Source organism: Saccopteryx leptura, chromosome 1 (genome assembly GCF_036850995.1).
Source record: "Saccopteryx leptura isolate mSacLep1 chromosome 1, mSacLep1_pri_phased_curated, whole genome shotgun sequence".
Classification (NCBI taxonomy): Eukaryota; Metazoa; Chordata; class Mammalia; order Chiroptera; family Emballonuridae; genus Saccopteryx; species Saccopteryx leptura.
In genome coordinates, this window is record NC_089503.1 from 359,441,871 (window position 1) to 359,467,316 (window position 25,446).

At 34.1% G+C, this 25,446-nt stretch overlaps 1 protein-coding gene across 1 annotated transcript in view; it reads left to right on the forward strand.

Annotated features, from left to right (window-relative positions):
- EYS (eyes shut homolog) overlaps positions 1 to 25,446 on the forward strand; it is a 1,965,296-nt gene that overhangs the window by 730,950 nt on the left and 1,208,900 nt on the right. Inside the window, 1 exon segment of the mRNA XM_066360293.1 lies at positions 13,737 to 13,858. Coding sequence (XP_066216390.1) covers positions 13,737 to 13,858 — 122 coding nt within the window.

Sequence of the window (25,446 nt, forward strand, 5' to 3'; positions counted from 1 at the left end):
TCTATCAGCTTCCTTCTCTACTTTCATAGATATTTGTTTTACTTGGAGTCACTATGACAGAAAAGAGTTTTCTACTGTGGTTTAAAACTTTCAGACACACTGATTTACATATGTCCCAAAGGCTGCAGATATCCCAGGACAGCATCCTTTCACCAAAGGATGGTTTTTACTCTCTGTCCCTGTGAAGCTCAGTGAGGAAGAGCATTGCACATACCTAACCTTAAGCTAATGTTTAAAGTCACGTTACACTTTAATAAAAAAGTAGGTATTTTTTTATTATTATTCCATGCATGTATATAACAATATTCAAGCTTTTTGTTTGTACCATTGGTTTCAGATTAATTATAATTTTAACATCAGGGATAATTAGTACTAGTTACTGATGTTTTGATGGCATCATATTTGCGCCAACTACATCATCTAAAAACTTTCTGATATACAGAGACAAAATAATATGAAAATTCACATTTTAAGTGAATTCTTCAATGTACATGATTTGAAGGTGGCTTCAAAATATTCAGGTTGTCACCTTGGTATATTTCAGAAAATATCTTTCTGAATTTATCCATTTACCAGATATTTTAAATTGATTTATTAAAGTTACATTTGGGAATACTGGACAGGAAGATGTCAGGAGACATGACTTCTAATTTCAGTTTTACCATTAACTAGTTACACACAGTCACTTGAGTAATTTACTTAACCTCCCAGGGTTCAATTTTTCTATTATAAAGTGAGAAAGTTTAGATGGATCAGTGGTTTTCAATCTGTGTTTTGGGACTGCTGGTGGGGAGTGGTTAATGGTGTCCTCAGGGGCTGGTGGAGAGGGTGAGTGGCGAAGACAGCTGAAGGGCAGGGTTCTAGGCCTTTCTTCCGCTCAGTCAGAGCAGAGCTGCTGTATGCCGCTTTATGTACTTACACACCCTGGGGACATGTTTTTGTATAAGGGTTGCTTAATTAAAATTAACAAACAAATAGTTTAAAACTACTCAACCTAATAGTCTAATGTTTAAGACAGCTTTGGGCAATAAGAGATGTAAAATTCTATAAGCTTTCTTATATGTTTTAAAACTGGGTGTTAAAAAAAGAACTATATATTATCTTTCTGTGAAATATTTTAGAAAAAGCCTAATGGGGAAAAAGTGTTGGTCTATCATGTTCTTGAATTTTCAGTATCATTTGGCTTTGGAAACAAAAAGTAATTGTCTCAAACATCTAAACTATCTGTAGCAGAATTATATTCATATTCTGTCATCTTGATGTTCGTTAAAATCTTTCAAAAAATGATGTTTTTGTATCATTAAGTATAATACATGTCCCGGGGATAAAGCTTTGGGTAGTAGACTAAATCCCCAGTTGTTAAATTTAGTCAATATGGAAAGCACTACTCAAGACATAAAAAATGTGTTTGAACAGTAAGCATTGATGAGAAATAAATTAGTTTTCTGTGGTAGCTATATTATTAGTAAAAAATAAAATTTCAGCACTGGTAGCCTCTGCTCCCTTTTTCTGGTTTTAAACCATTTCTTAAAAAAGAAAATACTGTTAAGGGAAAAGACCCTTGGTAAAAGATTACAAATAACTTATGGAGGTAGTACAGGCAATAAAGAGAACTAAAATTTAAGGAAAAAATTATTGCTAGAGACCATAGGTAAAAAATAGCATAGTTAGACAAATATCTGAGATAATTTTGAAGAATGTTGTATGAATACTTTTCATAGATTACTCGACTACAGAAAATAAAGCTAGTGGAAATTTGCTTTATTGTTCTTTCTTCATTTATAATAAGCATTAAAATAGTAATTTTTACATCTTATTACTGAAGAAAATATTTTTACATGAAAAGGGTGGTTAAGTTTCTTAAAGGTTTATATTTGCTTTATAAAGTATTTTAAAAGGTCAATATAGTTTGATTTCTATATTATGAATATCTACATCTAACATTTGGCTTTTCATTGTTTTTATATTATATTTTTTCATGTTAAAGAAATTGTATATTTCTGAAGCAGTTCTGTCTTGCATTAATTTTTCAACCAAGCATGTTTTTCATTGCCTTATTTCAAAATACGTTCCATAAAATTTAGCATTTATAATTTTTTATGGAAATTGTTTTAAATACTCCATTAACTTTCTGTCAGAAAAATATGTATTATTTCATTTTAGATTTAAAACACCAAGATAAATCATTTCTGTAGCTGAAAAAAATCATATTAACAAAGTTTTGTTTGTTTTTAAGAATAAAGTTTACTATATCTATGTAAAATCCGGAATATTATTATGTCCAATATTTGGCAATCTTTGTGTCAATGGCCAATTTTATAACTTTATTAATTAAAATTAATACTCAAAATAAAATTAAAAGAAAACAAGCAATAAGACAAAAGGCAGCTTTTATTCTTTCAAAAACTTAATTCACTGTGGATTTTACTTCAATTTTTTTATTTTATTAAAGAAAAAAGAAATATTTATCTTTTTGCCTAGGATCATATAAGCATTAAATCAGAAAAATAACATAATTTAAAATTTTTATTAGTTTATTTTTTTAGGACTTAATTCTTTCAGTGTTTAGTTTTCTCTCAGTATCTAATATGCTTTCAGTATTTAAAGTTTTAGGACTCTAAAAGTAAGTCTTATATAGAATACTATAAAGCCCAGCGGTCATACGAAATGACCGCTGTTCTAGATATTATAAATTGTAATTAAAATGATTTGTGCAAAGGTGTCTGCTAATTCAAACTGAATTACCCAGGGCAGGCGGCAAGGATGCCCCTTTGCTTACTGCCCCACGGGGTTTCCCCCTTCTACTTGCTTAATTGCTTAAAGTAGAGTGCAATGAAGGAAACCACTGGCAGTACATTTCTTAAGAGCCACTGCTAGCTCAATAAATAAAGGTGATTTAAATAATAAAATGTTAATTCACATGTCAAAGATCTCTTTGTACACAACATTTCTTGTGTAGATCTTTCCATCATTTTTAAGCTCGCCTTGCAGAGGACCATCAATTATTTTTAATTTTACGTCCGTTCTTTCACGAACTCTTGAACAGGCAACATAAAGTTGACTGTGTCCAAATGCAGGCTCAGGTAAAAAAAATGCCAACACGCTTAAGCGTTTGGCCCTGAGACTTATTGATGGTCATAGCAAAGGCAAGTTTTATCCTTTTTGCGTTTCGGTCAGCATTACTCTGTCGTTTTTTTGCATTTCTCTCCTGCCTTTGTTCAAGGGACTCATTTTGTCGAGACAGGCTTTTTTGTCTTGCATCTGAGAAAAGCCTTGTTTCTCTATGCTCATCAGTCTCATTTTGCAGAGAAAGATGCATTTGCTCTGCGACTGAAGCAAGCCTGGTCTTTCTCTGCTCAGTGGTTTCTTTTTGTCGAGAAAGCTGTTTTTGTGCAGCTTTAGCTCCTTTTCTCTCCTCTTCAGTGCTGTATTTTCTAGGAGGCATTCTTAAAAGAAATTATGTTAAGACGTAGTTTTTATGTAAAACAGATGATTGCCAATGCAAACAAATGTTCACCTTCCCCCTGACCTGCTCAATTTGCGTTCAGCTGTAGCAACTTCACCCCATTGACTAGTACAGTTACGCAAGCAACAAATAAGCTATTGGCAACAAACAGACACTTAAGCTGCATATAATAAAGATATTTTAGTAAAATTTTATGGCTAAAACTGAATCAAATATAATGATGATCTTAATATGTAAACACACTTTATAATGAAACCAACACAATTTTTTTGTTTGGATTTTCAGTCCTTTATGGAACGACTTTTAGTTAATTGTGACAGAGACTTATTTAAAGGAATTCTAGTAAAATAGAGACAGGCTTATATGTACAAAGGAGGCTGACAGCGGTTGATGTGGCAGGGAGTTGCTAAGTGAAAGTGTAGAGGGTTTTTTTTTTTTTTTTCAGGAACAGAGAGAGAGTCAGAGAGAGAGGGATAGATAGGGACAGACAGGAATGGAGAGAGATGAGAAGCATCAATCGTCAGTTTTTGGTTGCGACACCTTAGTTGTTCATTGATTGCTTTCTCATATGTGCCTTGACCATCGGCCTTCAGCAGACTGAGTAATGCCTTGCTCGAGCCAGCGACCTTGGGTCCAAGCTGGTAAGCTTTTTGCTCAAACCAGATGAGCCCATGCTCAAGCTGGCAACCTCAGGCTCTTGAACCTGGGTCCTCTGCATCCCAGTCTGATGCTGTATCCACTGAGCCACCACCTGGTCAGGCTGAAAGTGTAGAGGTTTTAAGCAGAAAAGGAAGAGAAAAAATCATGGACATGGACAACAGTGTGGAATTGCAGGTAGGGGTAGTGAAGGAAGGTATAGAGGGATAAATGGTCATAGACAAAAACTTAACTTGTGGTGGTAAACACAATACAGTGTACAGAAATGTGTTGTAGAATTGGGAACCTGAAACCTGTATAATTATGTTAATCAGTGTTATCCCAATAAAATCTATTACTTGAATCTATGTAAACACAAATTAAAATCATAAATAAAGAAAAAAAATTATAAAACATGGCCTTGGCCGGTTGGCTCAGTTGTAGCATATCAGCCCAGCGTGTAAAGGTTCCTGATTCAATTCCCAGCCAAAGCACACAGAAGAAGCACCCATATGCTTCTCCACCCTTCCCCCTCTCTTTTCTTTCTATCTCTCTCTTCCTCTCCCACAGCCTAGGTTCTATTGGAGCAAAGTTGGCCAGGGCACTGAGGATGGCTCCATGGCCTCCACCTCAGGCACTAGAATGGCTCTGATTGCAGCAGAGCAATGCCCCAGATGGGCAGAGCATCACCCCCTGGTGGGCATGCCGAGTGGATCCCGGAGTCTGTCTATTTGCCTTCTCCCTGCTTCTCAGTTTGAAAAAATACACAAAAAAAATTAATAATAATAATAATAATAAAATAATAATAAAGTATATGTTTTCTTGTTAAGAAAATGAGATAATTAAATATCTAGAAATTGAAAACAAAATATTCTTCATGACTATATTATTATCAATTATAAAATAATGTATATTTCATGTTATAATATCAGTTACTTCACTATAATATCAAACAGTATTTCAGATATGGAGAATAATTAGTGAACAAGACAGATTAAGTCTCTACCCTCCCAATTTTATATTTTGTATGGTAAGGAAATACACAATAAAATAAATAAAAATGAGTAAGAAAATTTAAAATATGATAATGAATAAGCAAAAAATATAATATGTATGCATAACTAATGTATTTAAAAATTAGCATAAGTAATTTTGAGAAAGGAAAACATGCCAGAGGAAATGATCAAGGCTTTAGGTAGAATGTAGCATTTATTTTGACCTTGCAGGAAGGATAAAATTTAGAAAAATGGGGCTGAGGTAAGCAAAGGGGTTCCAGGTGGGAGAATGCCAAAGCAGCAGAAACAGAGACTGTGAGTAATTAACATTATCTGGACAGGTCACAGGATAAGAGAACATTTTACATAAAATTTACGGGTATCTTACTATGAGTCAGCTATCAAATGAAGTTCTATACTCATTTATTTCTTAAACCCTCATCAGTCAGGTACCGTTATTTCTGATGGTCCTCAAGCCTAAGTAATATGATTATAATTATATAGCTAATAACTCATGAAGCTTAAGTTTAAAGTCTGGCTCTCTCTTACCAAATCCCCACAATCTTAAACAATTCTGTAAGTTCTCAGGTAATAAGTGAAGTTGAAAATGTCTTTATTTATTCCCTTTTGAAATTGAAGGGTATCTTTTTTTTAACTGAACATAATCTTTTAGGTTGGCAGTTCTAGAGACAGGCCATGTGCCCATCAGTAGATGAGGGGATAATAAAGCTATGCTACATTTACATAGTGGAATACTATGCAGCCATAAAAAGAAGGGAATCTTACCTTTTAAGATAGTATCAATAAACATGGAAACCATTATGCTAAGTGAAATAATCCAGTCAGAGAAAGACAAGTACCATATGATTACATTCATATATGGAATCTAATGAACAATTCTTTTCTTTTATTACAGTAGAATATTGGTCTACTGGGTTCTCGTTTTCACCATTAAGTAGTAAGTTGTTAGTCTTATTGTTTCTTTTAGGGGAATGTATCTTTGTTCTTTGAATGACTTTAAGATATATTCTTCACATTTCATCAGCAGCAGTTTTATCCTAGCTAATCTTTCCTTTGTAATTATCTACTATAGCTCTGGTGAACTTTCTAAATATGTGATTACTGTCTTTTGTTATCTTTGGACAATTCTCAGGTAGTACTTTTTAAAATATTTCTCCTATTTAATCTCTGATCTCTTTTTTTTTTTTTTTTTTGTGGACTCCAATTAAATATATATTAGTTCTTTTTTATTATTTCCCTATTTATTGTTTTGTTTTCTGACTCCTCTATCACTTTATCTTATATACATTGATCTGGATTCTTACTGATAATTTTCTCTAATATTTATGTTAAAAATCTTGGATTAATACAAATAATGGATTAAATCTTAAAGTTAAATTATTATTATTTTAAAACTCACAATATATTTTGAGTATTTCTGTTATAGCAGGTTTCTAGTAAAATTTCCTATTGTGCTTTCTTTGCCTTGGGCATATCAATCATAGTTCTTCACAAATATTCAGTAACCACAATAGTCTATTTGTATTGTCTGTTTTATCTCTTAAATTTTGGTCCTCAGCCATTTTTTCTTTTTCTTTTTTTTTTTCCTGGTTAGCTGTTATGTGCCAGACATTGAAAAACTTTACTTAATGTTAACTTTCAGCTTTATTTATTTATTTATTTATTTATTTATATATATCTTGTTTTGATTTTTCTTTTTTTTTTTTTTTTTAAATTTATTCATTTTAGAGAGGAGAGAGAGAGGGAGAGAGAGAAGGGGGGGAGGAGCTGGAAGCATCAACTCCCATATGTGCCTTGACCAGGCAAGCCCAGGGCTTCGAACCGGCGACCTCAGCATTTCCAGGTCGATGCTTTATCCACTGCGCCACCACAGGTCAGGCTGATTTCATATATAAGTGAAACCATATGTTATTTATGTTTATCTGTCTAATATTTTACTTAGCTTAACACCCTTTAGGTCCATCCAGGTTATCAAAAATGGCAAGATTTTATTTTATTTTTTTCTTGTATAATGTCTTCTTTATTTATTCATCTATCAATGGACACATAGTTTGTGTCCATTGGGTGGGTATGTCCGTTTGAGATAGGATATTTGTTTCTTTTCCTACCCTGACATGGAATTGCTTTTATGCTTAAATTTAAATAGGCAAATGTCCTGGCATTAAAAGCAGAGGAAAGTGTGATCTTATCTTAGTTTTTGCTTCTAGAACTTAGAAAGTCCGTATTTCTTGTTTGTTTTTTAAGAATTCAACAATTAGTTTACATATTTTATTTAGTTTCTCTAATTGTTTTGTGTGAAATAATGTTTGGCAGTATTCTTTTACTTACTTGTACAGTAAATAGTTTTTGTTAATCTAAGGAGATTCACATTAAGTTCTCAGTTGCTACAAGAATTTTATAAACGTGTGTTTAATTTTATATCTCTTCTGCATCTGAGGTGATCACATCATATTTTCTTCTTTCATAGTCTTTCTTGTGTTGAAGCATACTTCTGTTTCTTGGGGAACTTATACCATATTTTGAAGACATTGTAAGAGTCAATTATGTAAATTTACTTTTCTTTTTTTTTTTTTGTACTTTAAGTGAAATGTGCTGAGTTTGTATTTATTATTACATGCTTGCCAGGTTTTTGTAACTAAGTTTTACTAGTATCAAAAATAAGTTGAGTAGTGTCTCATTTTCTATTTTTTAGACATATCTGATGTAAGAGGTGAATTAAAGATTTGAAAGTAATTTTAATTCATTTTATATAAGCCTACTGCCACTCTCTTCTTTTGGTGTATTTTAAAATGCATATTTACTTTGTAATATTTTCTATAGTTTCTTGATCAATTTTTCTAATTTATATGATCTGAAATGTGTTTATTTCATCTAAGTGTGTGTCTTGTATGTGATACGTTGCTAGAATTTTTCCTCTTCCACTTCTTTATTTTCCTAGTCTAATAATCTTTATTTTTTAGTAGGTAGATGAAATTGTCAGGCAAAGAAATAACATAAAAAATGGGTAATTCTGATCCAGTTGCAGTACTTTCTGCAAGTTACATATTGACCTTATTAGATCTAGACTGAAATGCTTAGATGCAATGACTACTGTCAATTAGTTATCATTATGTAACAGTTAAGTATATATATATTACAATCATTAGTACAGTCAATGCTCAAAATAAGTCTATGAGGTAGCTATTGTTGGCACTTTATGTATGAAGGCAACTGAGGCTTAAAAGTTTAAATAAGTTACTGAGAGAAATTAAGTAGGTTAGAAAATGTAGCAGGCAGAATTATAAGATGGCCCTAAGATTTCTACCTCTTAGTATGTCATATCCTGTAAAATCTCATTCCCTAGAGTGTAAGACCTGTGAACACGATGGGATATTTCTACCATGGTTTTGTTATAGTATCTTGAAAAAGATATTTTACAGCTATAACTAAGGCTTCTATTCACTTTGACACACCAAATGTAAGATCCTGGGTGGGCCTGACCTAATTAGGTGGGCCCGTAAAAGAGACAGGTTGCATCATTGGATGCTCTCCCACTGGCCTTAAAGAAGCAAACTTTCAGGCTAGAAGCAGAGGTGCCCACATGCCAAGGACAGAAAAACAGTCCCTGGATGCTGAATGGTGTTCGTGCCTGACAGCAAGAATATGAACACTTGGCCCTGGCCGGTTGGCTCAGTGGTAGAGCGTCGGCCTGGCGTGCGGAAGTCCCGGGTTCGATTCCCAGCCAGGGCACACAGGCGAGGCGCCCATTTGCTTCTCCACCCCTCCCCCTCTCCTTCCTCTCTGTCTCTCTCTTCCCCTCCCACAGCCGAGGCTCCATTAAAGCAAAGATGGCCCAGGCGCTGGGGATGGCTCCTTGGCCTCTGCCCCAGGTGCTAGAGTGGCTCTGGTCACAACAGAGCGATGCCCCGGAGGGGCAGAGCATCGCGCCCTGGTGGGCAGAGCATCGCCCCTGGTGGGCGTGCCGGGTGGATCCCGGTTGGGCGCATGCGGGAGTCTGTCTGACTGTCTCTCCCTGTTTCCAGCTTCAGAAAAATACAAAAAAAAAATTAAAAAAAATTCAGTTTTATTTCTGAATAAAGCGAAAATTAAATTTTTTAAAAAATGTTTATTGTATTGATTTTAGAGAGAGAAAGAGGAAGGCGGAGAGGGAGAGGGAGACAGGAACATCAAGCTGTCTCTGTATGTGCCCTGACCGAGGATCAACCCTGCAACCTCTGCTCTTCGGAACAGCGCTCTAACCAACTAAGCTATCTGGTCAGGGTGAAGTTAAATTTCTAATTTAAGTTAATTTTCTCTAAAATTTTATAGCTACAATAAAATTAAACAACCATTGAGTTTAGAAAATAACCCCAAAACCTCAGATAAAATCACAACCTACTTCATACATTGGTTTCAGCGTGGTGGGACTCTGAACAAAGGACCCCAACAACCCGTACCTGACCCTGACCCATGGAAACTGGGATAGAGTAAATTTACGTTGCTTAAAGCTGTTTAATTTGTGGTAATTTGTTATGCAGCATGAGAAATTTAGTACACCAAACATGTCCAGAAATGTAATAAGCAACAAAATACTGTTCACATGTCATCTCAGGTTTCAAAATTAATATTCCACTTTATTCTATCCTTTTTACCTCAATATATTTGTCACTGATCACAAAGATGTAAAACATTTGGCTTTTGAGTTGAAAAGATAAACACTGTACAGCTCATCCTAGTGCATTAACCAAACCTGCCTCTTTGTTTTCTGTCTCACTGGTCTGTACTTCCCATTCCAGATCTGCTTCATCTATCATTTTGTCTTCCCTGTCTTCTCTTTACCCTTATATGTTCAAACAACAAGAGCGTTTTATCTGAATTTGGCAGGAAGAGTAATGTCTATTAAGAGATAAAAATGATGTGGCCCCAACTTCATGAACTGTGCAGACATTTATTCATTTTAGTAAATGCATTTGAAATACATTTCGCTCCTCAGAAAATCTAGCTGGATAATTTAATTATTTAGTGTTATGATAATGTGTTTTAAAAATAGTATTTTACCTCTAACTATTATTTAAAATTACTAGAATTAATTAATCTTATGTTGTTGAGTGGGAAAATGCTTTGCATTAAGAATGTCTACATTCAGTAAAATGCTTCTGATTCAGGTAAGCAACAGATGAGGAGAAATACTTGAATTCTTGGTATTATTTACAATTAATATTTATTTCTAATCTTTTCAACATCTATATTTTTTAATATTTCATATTAGAGCCTGACCAGGCGGTGAGCAGTGGATAGAGCATTGGACTGGGATGTGAAGGACCCAGGTTCAAGACCCGGAGGTCGCCAGCTTGAGCATAGGCTCATCTGGTTTGAGCAAAGCTTACCAGCTTGGACCCAAGGTCCCTGGCTTGAGCAAAGGGTTATTCAGTCTGCTGTAGCCCCACGGTCAAGGCACATATAAAAAGCAATCAATGAATAACTAAGGTGTTGTAACAAAAAACTGATGATTGATGCGTCTCATCTCTCTCCATTCCTGTCTGTCCCTATCTATCCTTCTCTCTGTCTTCGTAAAAAAAAACAAAACAAAAAAAAACAAAAAAACAACTATATTAGAAAAAGTCTATTTCCTTCATTCTTTTGTTTTCTTTACACACAGATTCTATCACATCTGGAGATCACTACTGTGGTACCTGACACTTAAATAATAATTAAATCATTACATTGATGATAATTTTCTACTAATTTTAAGTTGTCAAGAATACCAATCATTTTTAGCTTTTAAGGAACATATGATTTCAATGGGAAAAAAAATTGATTGGCTTCTTGATTCACTAATTTTTTTGCAAAAGCAAATGTCAAAATAACATTCAGCAGTAAATTCATGCTTTGTCTTTACAGAAATGATTCACACCTCTCAGAAAGTGAATTGTCAGACATTAACTAAAGGACACTTCAACTTGTCCCACAGATTTCAATATGTGACATTCATCTTTCTCTGCCCTAATGACCATCACTAAATTGTGTATTATCAACTGTTCCCCATAGCACACTCTTGACTTGCCTATTGTAAAAATGTCTTTCATTTTAAATGGCAAATTCATAAAATGAAATATAATCATTACAATCAATTCTTATGTAAGTCCTCTTTTAATGCTTACAAAAACGAAAAGGAAACAACATAAGCCTAAATCAATCCAGGAAATCTTTGGGAATGTTACCACGGTCATCAAGAAAATTAACAATGTAGAGTGGCAATGCATGAAAAAATTGCTCCTAAGATTCGGCAAACCATGAATACTATTAATGAATACTCTGAGTGGAGAATTAACACATGTCAGAAATAAAGCCTGATGTTGACAATATGGTGGCTCTCATCCCTCTGCTTTTCAGCTGTTCACAAGGCATTGAAAACCATTTGACCCTGTTAAACCAAAGCAGAACCCTCTCTGGCAACTCACATATAATTTCAATCAACTATTAGAACAATTGTAACCTAAATGTACATAGATAGAACATGAATTTACGTGTTTCTCTGGTTAATGTAATATTTGAAATAGATTTCTTATCTACATCTAGAAAACCTACAGAATCCTTTTGTAATCTGTTTTGTGTACTAACTGTAGCCTTTACATGATTTCTTCCTATCATGTTCATTCATTTTTATTTGTTAAACAGGTATTAAGTATCTATGGGTTGCCAGTACTCCTCAAGATGCTATGATGTATTAAACAAAATACATTCCCTAATCTCAGGCAACTTCCACTCTGCATGTTTGTGTGTTAAGTGTACAGATATCTTAACTTTATTCATAAGTAAAGAAACTAGATTGGCATAATCTAGTATAGCTCTGTTTAGTAGAAATGTAATGAGATCCATCTGTGAGTTAAATTTTTTAGCAGCCACATTAAAAAAGAGATAAAGGAAACAGGTAAAATTAATTTTAAAGTGTTTTTGCTTAACTCTCTATCACCATTATAGCGTGTAAGTTATAGAATTATTAGTGATATATTTTATCCTATTTTTTATACTGAATCTATGAAATCAAATCTGTATTTTATACTTGCAGCATATCTCAATTGGAATCAGTCACCCATCAATGCTGTATAGCCACATATGGCTGGAGGCGACTGTATTAAACAATTAAGATCAAGAAAACAGCCAACACTGATTTTAATAATGCTAAATTTAAGGTCTTTAAATGTACTATTTTGACAAAGAGCAGCATTTCTTAAAAAAATGTTTTAATGTATAGGTTATTACCCTATAGTAAATTGAGGTTTGTTTGTTTGCCCAATCCTGGGGAAGTAAAACTTTACTTTTAGTATTTTGAATATTGTTATACGTCAACTCTATACTTCTGAAAAATAATGACAGTTTTATAATTTCAGTTAACCAAAAGTAATGAATTTACCTAAGTTAGTTGGTTGTAGGTAATGCCACAAGGCTGACAGATGTTTGTTGCTGTTCTTTTTTTTAAACTTGTGAACTAGTTGCTGAATTGCATATTTAGTTTACTGGGTTTTTTTAAATTTTTTCTTTCTCTTTTTTAAGTGAAGGGAGGGGAGATAGAGAAATAGACTCCTGCATGCACCTCGATTGGGATCTACCAAGCAACCCCCTTCTGGGGCCATGCTCTCAACAGAGCTATTTTTAGCACCTGAGGCAGAGGCTCCATGGAGCCATCCTCAGTGCTCAAGGTGATGTGCTTGAACCAGTCAAGCCATGGATGCAGGAGGTGGAGGGAGAGAGAGAGAGAGAGAGAGAGAGAGAGAGAGAAGCGGGGCGAGCAGGGTGGAGAAGCAGATGGTCACTTCTCCTGTGTGTCCTGAACAGGAATTGATCCCAAATCATCCACATTCCAGGCTGACACCCTACAACTGAGCCAACTGGACAGGCCCAGTTTAGTTTCAATTATATTACTAACACACTATTTTTATAAAAGACATTTGACAAAGTCAGTATTTATACATTGTGGGTGTAATTCATAAATATTTTTATATCTTATATAGATATTATTGATACACTGAAAATTTTATTGAATTTTATACTAATGAATACTATTTACACAGTTTTTAAAGTGTGGTAAAAATAACTTGAGAATAGTTTGACATTCTATAAAAATTGTAGAAGTTAGGCCCTGGCCAGTTGGTTCAGAGATAGAGCGTTGGCCTGGCATGCAGGAGTCCCAGGTTCGATTCCCGGCCAGGGCACACAGGAAAGGCGCCCATCTGCTTCTCCATCCCTCCCCCTTTCCTTCCTCTCTGTCTCTCTCTTCCCCTCCCACAGCCGAGGCTCCATTGAAGCAAAGTTGGCCCGGACACTGAGGATGGCTCTGTGGCCTCTGCCTCAGGTGCTAGAATGGCTCTGATTACAACAGAGCAACACCCCAGATGGGCAGAGCATCGTCCCCTAGTGGGCATGCCGGGTGGATCCCGGTCGGGTGCATGCGGGAGTCTGTGGGAGTCTGTCTGACTGCCTCCCCGTTTCCAACTTCAGAAAAATACAAAAAAAAAAATGTAGAAGGCAGAAATTCACTAAGATATTAAAAGAGCTAAGAGTAATATCTAGATTTTAGACTTAATAGTAAGATATACTATATACCTAAAGGTTGTATACTTTTTATATTACTCCCTTAGGGCTACCAGTGTGTGTGCCCATCTGGCTGGGAAGGAAAGTTTTGTGAACAAGAATCCATTGACTGCAAAATGAATCCCTGTGAGAATAATTCCACCTGTACTGACCTTTACAATAGCTATCAGTAAGTAATATATTTATCCTTTTTTTCATACAATTACTTGGAGTGCTCAATGTCTTTGAGTTGCATTCAGACATTATATTCACTTTTGCATTCATTTAATGAAAATAATCATCCCAAGGTGAAGAACTATTCTCTGACATGATAGTATCACATTTATTGAAATTTATATATCCCAAAGTCTAAATATCAAGTCAAAATAAGAATAAACACATTAAAAGAGAGAGCAAACTGGTGGTTACCAGGAGCAGAGGGTTGGGGCATAGGAAAGATGTTATATAAGGGTACACACTTGTAAATAGTAAAATAAATAAGTCCTGGAGATCTAATGTACAATATAATGAATATAGATCATCTAACTTCTTAAAAAAACAATATTAATCATTCTTTTCACTCAAAAAATCATTGTTATTATGTGACAAGATAGAGGTGCTAACTATGCTACAGTGACAATCATGTTACAATATATACATGTATCAAATAAACATGTATAACTTAATGTATACAATATTATAAATTCAAATACATATTGAAAACATAAATATATTTCAAATAATAAACACATTTTAATTTGGAAATGCAATTTGCAGATCTAGCACATGTGACAAATGCATTTACTTTTTCCAAACATGTTTTTGCCACCTCAGCCTTGTTTTGGACTGTTTCATCCATGCTAAGTGAGGGCCATAATGTGGCTCCTTTGTGGGTCCATTGCATTTAAGCTTGCAATTTGTTTCTTAGAGATTATCATAATTTAGGGTTACTTTAGTCAAACTGTTGACAGATTTTACAACACAGATTATTTACCTTTTCATAATCAGATTATATTAGTTTTTAGATGAGAAGTTTAAAGAAACTCTAGACAGAAATTCTGAGTAGTTATTGATATTTCAAGTGTTTAATTACCAAATGTATATTAGTTAACGTATCTTTGACGTGTTTGTTTTGACAAGGTCATTCAAGGGGATGCAAAGCCAGGTGTGTTGTAACTGGAATGTTTGTTTGTTTGTTTTTTGTCACAGAAGCAGATTAATTAAATACAAATATACTTAGATGATTCTTTTTCAGGGACAAGTCAAAATGTTTTCAAGATGTCCTCCAGAATAACTCAAACACTTTCTTTTGTATTATGATTACCATTGAGGATGCTGGATCATCTGAATCATGTAAAGAGTTTTGGGAAATGTTTCTCACTTTTGGTGAAAGAAATGGGGTATACCACCCTGACTAGTCATAGTTGTAAGTTTATTTCATTAAAGGAGAATTCTGAAACAGCAGGCAATAGATTGATATTTCAATGACAGGAGGAACAAATAAATAATCTTGGTAATACAAAAAGCTCAAAGTGCTAATAGTTATTATTAGTTTAAAATACACACAAAAATGTAAAAACCCAGAGCTATCATTTATGATATTGATATATCACAAATTAATATTAACTGCTTGTCTATTTATACAGTTGGAAAATAATCAACTTTTCTTGTGCTAGGAAATAATTTTTATATGCACCATTTATTGTCCCTGAACAACTCTATTAATTGTAATCTATAATACCAAATATAAATTTTATAGGTCATTTTCAAAGACTCTGATAATATATGCTTAAAGTGTTTCCATGTCTTGGTCACTGTTAATAATGCTGCAATGAACATAGGGGTAAATATATCTTTATGCAAAATGTTTTCAAAATTTTGGGATAGATACACAAAAGAGGGGTGGCTGGGTCATTTGGGAACTCTATTTTGAAATTTTGAGGAGCCTTCATACTGTTCTTTTTCTTTTAGTTTTTAATGCATTGTGTTATTTATACTGTTCTTTACCATAGCTGTACTAGTTTACATTCCCACCAGCATAGGAATGTGATTAAGCTGATTTGCACCAGTTCGACAGAACTGATACCTATTTTTTTGTTGAGCCTGGCTAACCGGTTATTAAAATGGCGCTTGTAATCAGGATTCTCTTTAAGGTGAGTGCCTGGGTTGCTGCCCAATGTGGAAATCATGAATTTACATTCCTTACTCTTTCTTAACATTCACCTGCGCAACAGCATATTCTAAGTGCCTGTAGTAATGCGGTCGGTAGGTGAAAAATATTGCAAGTGAGGACACCAATCAAGAAATAGTATGGAAATATCTTAACAGTTTTTTTGTTTTTCGTCAGGTATTATTTAATACTTTTTCATTAATATTTTAAAACTCTTTCTTATAGCATAATCTAGTTTTGTGTACCTCTTTTGTTACTCTTATTTAAGTATTAAATACATTAAATAAAAAACTATCTTCTAGTAGATTATTTTTTTATACTTAAAACAGTCATTAGGGCAGAGAACCGGTTGTTAAATTCTTTGAATCCCACCACTGCATGGCTGTAAATGAGGGTTTGTTTTTTGTCACAACCTCTCCAACATTTGTTATTACCTGTCTGTTGATAATAACTATTCTAAGTGTGAGGTGGTATCTCATTGTAGTTTTGATTTGCATTTTCTTTTTTTTTTTTTTTTTTTTTTACAGGGACAGAGAGAGAGTCAGATAGAAGGATAGATAGGGACAGACAAACAGGAACGGAGAGAAATGAGAAGCATCAATCATCAGTTTTTTGTTGCCACACCGTGTGGCAACATTGATTGCTTTCTCATATGTGCCATGACCGCGGGCCTTTAGCAGACCGAGTAACCCCCCGCTCGAGCCAGTGACCTTGGGTTCATGCTAGTGAGCTTTTTTTTTTTGCTCAAGCCAGATGAGCCCACACTCAAGCTGGCAACCCCAGGATTTTGAACCTGGGTCCTTCCGCATCCCAGTCCGACGCTCTATCCACTGCGCCACCACCTGGTCAGGCTTGATTTGCATTTTCTTGATAGCTAGTGAAGTTGATCATCTTTTTATTAATTGTACTCTATAGTATCAAATATAAATTTTCTAGTTCTTTTTCAGAGACTCTAATACATACATTTTAACATTCAGCTGTTTGTTAATTACTAAAAGTAATTTGTTTTTGCATGAGTATGTGTGCTCTCACACTGTCAGTCACCTCCAGACGAACAGTAGCAGAACACACCTTTACTTGAGCAAATTGGATTTATACCTCATTGTTAAGGAGAATGCACTTAGTAGAAATCTCATTTAAGGGAGACTGGTAGCTTGAAACAGGAAATAAGGGGAGGTTAAGAAAGTGGGACCTAAACCTAGATCAGAGATTGTCAGGAAGTGAAAAGAATTCAATGACTGGGTTCATAATAAATCTTATCAAGAAGAATAAAAGCCTAGACAGAAGTAAAAGCCAAAATAATTAAAGAGGCAGCAATCATTTATACTAGCCATGATTAGAGAGTGTTTGTGGTATAGATAATGTTCATGTTTGTGTTGATATTCAGATGTAATTATGGGGTAGGCTAGTTTTTATTATGATTTATCAGGATTGCAGAGTAGTCCTCTGCTAATCATCATATTGTCATCTGGGTCTATGAGTTTTTGTTTGTCATGTTTGTTCATTTGTTGTTTTCAATTTTATATCCAATATATGACTTAATTTGCTGAGCATGATATCCATGTTTCCTCCAATGACAGTATTTCATCTTTCTTTATGGCTGAGTAGTATTCCATTGTATGTATGTACCACATCTTCTCTATCCAATCCTCTATCAAAGAGTGCTTCAGTTATTTCCATGTCTTGGTCACTGTTATTAATGCTGCAATGAATATAGGGGTATGTATATTTTTATATAAAATGTTTTCAAAATTTTGGGATAGATACACCAAAAAGGGGTTGCTGGGACTTATGGTATTGAGTGTTAATTTCTGAAGAAACTGCATATTTTTATAAATTTTAATTTATAATTTAATTTAATTTTTTTAATTTTTAATTTATTGTGTTATTCATCATAACTGTATTAGTTTACATTCCCACCAGCAGTAAATGGGGGTTTGTTTTTTGCTACAGCCTCTTTAACACTTGCTATTACCTGTCTTGTTGATAATAACTATTTCTGCAAGTGTGAGGTGGTATCTAATTGTAGTTTTGGTTTACATTTTCCTGACAGCTAGTGAAGTTGATCATCTTTTTCATATATCTCTTAGCCATTTGAATGTCTTCTTTGGAGAAGTGTCTGTTCAGGTCATATTATTTTTTAATTTTTTGTTGTTATTGTTGAGTTATATGAGTTCTTTATATATTTTTGGATATTAACTTATTATCAGAGATGTTTGCAAATCTTTTATCCATTCTGTTGCTTGCCCTTCTGTTTGGTTGACAGTTTTCTTTTGTTGTGCAGAAGCTTTTTAGTTTGTTATAATCTCATTCATGTATTTTTGCTTCTAATTCCCTTGCCTTTGAAGTCTGATTCAGAAAATCCTAAGACCAATGTACATAAATTTAGTACTTATACATTTTTTATATAATTTATTGTTTTGGCTCTTCTGTTTAGTTCTTTGATATATTTTGAGTTACTTTTGTGTATGGATACAAATAGCAGTCTAGTTTTTTACTTTTGCATGTGGCTTTTCAATTTCTCCAGCACCATTTATTAAAGAGATTTTTTTCTCCAATGTACCTTGTTGACTCTTTTGCTGAAGATTATTTGCCCATACACTTATGAATTATTTCTGGAATCTTAATTCTGTTGTATTAGTCTGTGTGTCTATTTTTCTGTCAATAAAATGCTTATTTTTGTTTGTTTTTAATTAGATTTATTGGGGTGACATTGGTTACAAAATCACATAAGTCTCAGGTGTACAACTCCATAATGTATCATCTGCACTCTACACTGTGTGTTCAGTATTTCAAGTCAAGTCTCCTTCCATCATTTATCGCCCTTGTATCCTCTCCTAACTTCTCCCATCCCCTTTTCCCTCTTGTACAAATCACTGTGCTATTGTCTGTGTCTTTGAGATTTTTCTTTGCTTACTCCCCTTATTCTGCCCTGAAAGGCCTTCGCTTCTGAGAGTTGTCTGTCTTTTCCTTGTATCTGAATCTGTTTCTATTTTATTGTCACTTTGTAGTATAATTTGAAGTCAAATAGCGTGATACTTCCAGCTTTTTTTCCCCCACTCAGGATTGCTTTTGCTATTTTGGGCTCTTTTAAAAATATTTGGTTTCATACAAATCTGAAGATTTTATTGTTCTATTTTATTTTTAAAGGCCATTGTGCTTTTGGTGGAGATTGCATTAAATCTGTATGTTGCGTTGGGTAATATGGCCATTTTAACTATGTTGATTTTTTAAATTCATGAACACAAAATACGTTTTTATTCTTTTGTGTCTTCTTCAATATCTTTTAATAATGTCTAATAATTTTCAGTGTGTGGGTCCTTCACATCTATTGTTGAAATTGAAAAAAGATTTTTTATTTAATTTCTTGTAATTTAATTGATGATAATTTAATTGCAACACCTTTTTGTACATTTATTTTGTATCCTGCAACATTACTGCATTTGTTTATTGTTTCTAGTAGTTTTTGGTAAAGTCTTTAAGTTTTTCTATGTAAAGAATCATGTTGTCTACAAAGAGTGACAGTTTGACCTATTCATTTCCAGTTTGGATGCTTTTTTTTCCCCCTTGCCTGATTCCTCTCACTGGGACTTCCAGTATTATGCTGAATAACAGAGGCGAAAGTTTTGTTTCTCATGTTAGAAGAAAAGCTTAAAGCTTTTCACCATTGACTGGGTTTGCCATATATGACCTTCATTATGTTGAGGTACTTTTCTTTAATAACCATTTTAGTCAATGTTTTAATCATAAATATATGTTGTATTTGTCAAATGCTTTTCCTGCATTTATCAATATGATTAAATAATTTGTACCCTTATTTTATAAATGATAAGGGTATCACAACAATGTATCATAGTATCAAGTAATCACATGTATCACAGTGATCAAGCTGCATATGTTGAACCATTACTTTGCCCCTGAAATGAACCCCATTTGATCATGATGCATTAACTTTTTAATGTATTGTTATATTCAATTTATTTGTGTTTTAAAAATTTATTTATTGATTTTAAAGAGAAGGATTTGTTTGTATTTTGTTTAAATTTTTTGCATCTCTATTTATCAGATATATCAGTCCATAATTTTCTTTTTTGTGTCTTATCTTTGTCATGTTTTGGTACCAGGGTAATGTGACCCTTATAATATGTGTTAGGGAAATATTGCTTCTTTAAATTTTTGGAAGAATTTGAGAAACATTGGTATTAAATCTTGTTTGACTGTTTCATAGAATTTCCTAGTGAAGCCATCTGTCCTGGACTTAAACGTTTTGGGAGGTTTTTGATAGTTGCTTAAATTCCTCACTGTCAGTTGGCCTGTTTAGATTTTCTAGTTCTTCATGATTCTGTATAGGGAAGATATATTTCTAAGAATCTGTTTATTTCTTCTAGGTTATTGAATTTGGTGGCATATTTATTACAGCTGATTTGATATCTTTGTCAAGTAACTCCAGTATTCAGGCTTCTTTAGAGACAGTTTCTATTTATTGCATTTATTCCTGAGTGAGCTATACTTTTCTGTTTAGCAAATGACACTGATTGTTGCTAATAAAAGCCCTTTATATTGGGATTTTTGAACAGAGTTAGGGCTGAGCTAGGTAAAATAAACCCAGTTCCTGAGAACAAAACTTTTCAGAGAGCTGCCAGACCAATGAATGAAATGGTGACATTTCTAGGGAAGAATCTTTTGTGTGACTTCTAAACCTGCCCTGACCCTCAGTGGCTGGTTTCACAGGTGCCATGGTTGCAATGTTGTGGTTTCCAAGATTATTGCAACGCTAAGGAGAAGGCGGTCAGAATATAGCAGGTTGAACCACTACAAAACTGACTATGTGTTTAAGATCCAGCCTTTTTTTTCCCCTTGAAGAAAATTTTCTTAGAAACTTGCAAGCCTTTAGTTTATTTCCAGGGTTCTAATAAAGTTGCTTTTTACTGGGTTCGACAGTGTCCTTTTTTTTATATGTGTAGAAGAGTGGATTTTTCGCAGTCCTTTGACATTACTGAGGTGACTATACTAAATTTTAGTACGTATTACTTGTAAGAGAGAGGGCAAGTGTGAGGATGAGAGTAGGTAAGAATGAGAGAGAGAGAGAAAGCAGGAGTTCCCGAGTCAGAATGTCTGGACATGGGCTATAAAGTTTGCTTATAGCCCTAAGCTTCCAGTTTCCTTATCTGGAAAGTAGGAATAATAACAGATGTATCTCACAAGGTTACAGTGTTGATTAAATAAAATTCTGTCCACAAAGTATTCATCACCTTTCTGATATATAGAAAACTCTATCACTAGTTTTAATTTTAATTACAATTAACATTCAGTGTTATTTTGTATTAGTTCTGTATGTACAGTGGTACCTTGAGATACGAACAGACCAACATACGGATATTATTTTTAAGATACGAGCTGCAACTCAGTCCGTATTTTTGTCTGAGATCTGAGCAAAATTCTGAGATACGAGTCGTAATTCGGGAAGCTGCCGCTAATTGGCGCGTTGACGCATGGGTACATGGGTCTAGTATCGGCAGATTGATATATGAGTCGACTGATTTATGAGCTTGGTTGCCGAACAAGTTAAATTCATATCTCAAAGTACCACTGTACATCACAGTGTACATCATGTACTTTACAAAGTGATCCCCTGCTATTTCAACTACAAACCTGACACCATACACAGGATTGTACAATATTATTAACTATATTCCCTGTGCTATACTTTATATCCCTGTGGCCACTCTGGAACTACTCATTTGTGCTTCTTAATCCCTTCACCTTTATTATCCAGCACCAACCCCCTCTCCACTGGCAACCATCAGTTTATTCTCTTTATCTATGAGTCTATTTCTTAGATATTACTAGTTTTTATTATTTCCAACATCTATCTTGTCTTACAATATATATGTATAAATAAGAATAGAGTAGCATCATATAAATGATGAATCCATGGAATTATATCAATAGCAAATGAATACTAAAGAGAGATTACTTTATTTTTTTAGAATTAAGTAATAGTTTATTAGTTAAGTTTTAGGGCTCTCTCAAGCTCTCTCATAAATGTCCACTGGGAAATATTTTAGAAGTTTCAGTAATGAATACAATGAATATATGATTGCATTTTGTGGAGAGTCAGCCTAAAGAAAAGTTATCAAAAATTAAAAAGAAAATTCTTAAATTTTATACTGTTTGAGAACATTCACATTCTATACCATAATAAATTCTTAAAGCATATTTTAATATAGCAAATGATTATTATATTTTATTGACCATATGCTTATATTCTTTGAGAAGAAAAATGTTAGGAAAATGAATATTTTTACTGGAATATTAAATCTCATTAGATGATCTGGGTGTCCTAAGTTACTGAACTACCAGTAGAGGTCCTCAACTCTAAACTTCTGGAGTAAACATAGTTTAGTGTTCACACAGTTTCAAGACATTAAAGAGCAAATTGAACTAGGGATGTAATTTGAATGCTGACTGCAACCTGCCTTCTGCTATTTCTGGCACAGTTTAGAATTTAACTGCCTTCTTTATTTCTGATTTTTCTTCCCCCAAAGCAGAGTCAACAGCTTTAGCTACAGATGGGGCTCTGCATGGCAGTTAAAGGACCCAGATGCCACACTCTGGAGCAGGCTTTGCTCAGAGCATTGGACTCCTTTGCTGCCTGTGGAATTGGCATCCACGTAGATGCTTTGGCCTGCTTCTCCTAAGGGACACTACAAAGTAGACGTTCAAACAGCGTGAAGGTTTGCCCCAGTTGACCATATCAATTTTGCTTCTTTTCTTCAGTTTATAATCTATGCAAAGTTGTCCGAGATGCTTTAAATTATGAAACACTATGCACTAAGGATGTTTTACATTTTGTAATGAATCTAACTAAAAAAAAAGTTTGAAGTTTAATGAATGTAAGTTAAAAAAGATTTATGTTGATCTATGTTTTTAAATATTGAATGAAAACTACAAAATTCTGGTGTATTATTGAAGTTTTTTTTTCTTTTGCTTAGCTTATGCAGAGATCTCAAAATGCACAAAATGCTAATGATAAAAAGCTCTTATATAAAATTTTTACAAACACTGAGTTTTGAACAGCATTTATGTTGATATGAAGATTTTCCCCTTCCATTTTGGTAATTAAATCATAGTTTATTATATAGATATAACAAGAACCACTTAGGCAACTTTTAATAGTTTGTAATTGTAAACTATTATTTGGGAAAATTAAAAAATATGTGCCTCTTTACATGCATATGTCTGTATATTTATACAGTAAATTTCTAGAAGTGACGTTGATAGATCAAAGTATGTCTGCATTCAAGAGTTGGACAGATTTTATCAAATTATCTTTGGACAGATTTAATATTACATTTGCACATGCAATTAATGAGACTATCCAACACTTCTAGTTTATATCATTTTGTTCTAGAACATCGTTTAGTGGGCTTTATATATACCCATTTTATATATATGAGAATCAAGACTTCAGTATTTTCAGTAGCTAAGGCGAAATCAGTGTTAGAAAGTGGTGAGTCTACAGATAATGTATTACAGAACTGTACACCTGAAACCTATATAAATTTATTAATTGATGTCACCCCGATAAATTCAATAAAAATATCATATCAAGGTCTATGTGATTCTAAATCTTTGTGTTTTATATTACTTTCAACAGATTTTAATATAAAATTGTGCATGCATTGCCACTGCCTACCCTTCAGTTACCAAGAAGGAGCAGCCACCACTGGAGTTCTGACTGATTCATGAGAGATTAGTTACTCTTATTCCAATGGAAAAGTTGGAACTTGACATAGATCCGATTTTATCAAGAAGAGTAACTCAAAGAGTAAATGTACTGTCTTTGACAGATGAATACATCCTATGACCAAATACAACTTTTCAAATAGCCTTCAGATTTTACTCATTAAGTAAATTGTTTTTGATGCCAAATGCACAAAAGAAAGGAAGAGGAAATCACTGTTTCTTGTCATAAGAGGCTCTTATATTACTTATATAATGTAAGAAAATAATTGTATTATTAATAGATAAGTGATAAACTGAAACGATATTCAAAACCATTTTGTGAATACATAAATGAACTCTTACTTCTCTGAAGCTGTGTTGAAACTAGAGTGAAGAGGTGAATCGAAATACTGTTTTATCTAGGCCCTGGCTGGTTGGCTTAGTGGTAGAGCGTCGGCCTGGCGTGCGGAAGTCCTGGGTTCGATTCCCGGCCAGGGCACACAGGAGAAGCGCCCATCTGCTTCTCCACCCCTCCCCATCTCCTTCGTCTCTGTCTCTCTCTTCCCTTCCCGCAGCCGAGGCTCCATTGGAGCAAAAGATGACCCGGGCGCTGGGGATGGCTCCTTGGCCTCTGCCCCAGGCACTAGAGTGGCTCTGGTCGCAACAGAGCGATGCCCCGGAGGGGCAGAGCATCGCCCCCTGGTGGGCAGAGCGTCGCCCCCTGGGTGGATTCCGGTCGGGCACATGCGGGAGTTGGTCTGACTGTCTCTCCTCGTTTCCAGCTTCAGAAAAATACAAAAAAAAAAAAAAAAAGAAATACTGTTTTATCTGAAACAATTGATATTTTTCAGAATCAATCAAGTTCCTGGTTGTTTCCCACCTTAAGACAAAAATCCCAGCTATGTATGCTCAGTATTAGTTAGCTATGGCTGTACTTGGTGCTCCGTAACTTCTTCCGTATCATCCTGATCTCTGCCTTCATTTTCTCATGCCGTTCTTCCTGTGCACATGTCCAGCTCTGTGTCCGAGTATCCCCTCTTTTATAAAGACATCAACCATATTAGATTAAAGCCCACCCTAATGACATCACCTTTACTCCTTAAAGACCTTGTTTCCAAAAGTAGTCACATTTTGAGGTTCTGAGGGTTAGGACTTCAAGATCTTTCAGGAGGACACAATTCAAATCCTAACACCTTCTAGTGCAGATATTAAAACATTTCTTATAACCATGGCAACCCAGAATTTTATAATTTAGCATAGCCATATATAAAATTTCTTCAATTTTATTCACAGAGCTATGTAGAAACATTGTTAAAAATTATTTTTATTATGTAAAATAGGAGTTAGGGGAAAAATCATTGAGTTTTAGATCATCTCATTAATTCTTATCGTAAAAGTTTAGATTAACATGTTATTGTCTTAGAATGGGTTATATTTGTTTGTCTGTTCTTTAACATTTATTTTTGAAAATGTTGACTTGTTTTATACTTGTTTCAAAAATGCCCTAGAAATGATAACATTTAAGAAAAAATGCAAAACAAAAACAAAACAATTAGACATACTCAGAAATGTTTCACTAGAAATCAATGAAACACAACTAGTTATTGCTTGCCTCAGATTTGATGTTGCCTGTGAGGCAATGACTATGACAGGCACAAAAGGTAAACTCAGCGATATGGGTTTTGCTACTAAAGTTTTTTTTTTTATTGAAATGTGACATAAAGGCAACAACCAGTAGCACAAAATAAGAAAGAATGTAAATATGAATCTCTTTTTTTTTTATAAAATCTATATATTTATATTTCCTGAAGTTGTCATTGATCAGAATTACCTGGTGTATTATTTAAAAAGATGATATGGTATAGTCAAGTACACAAAGC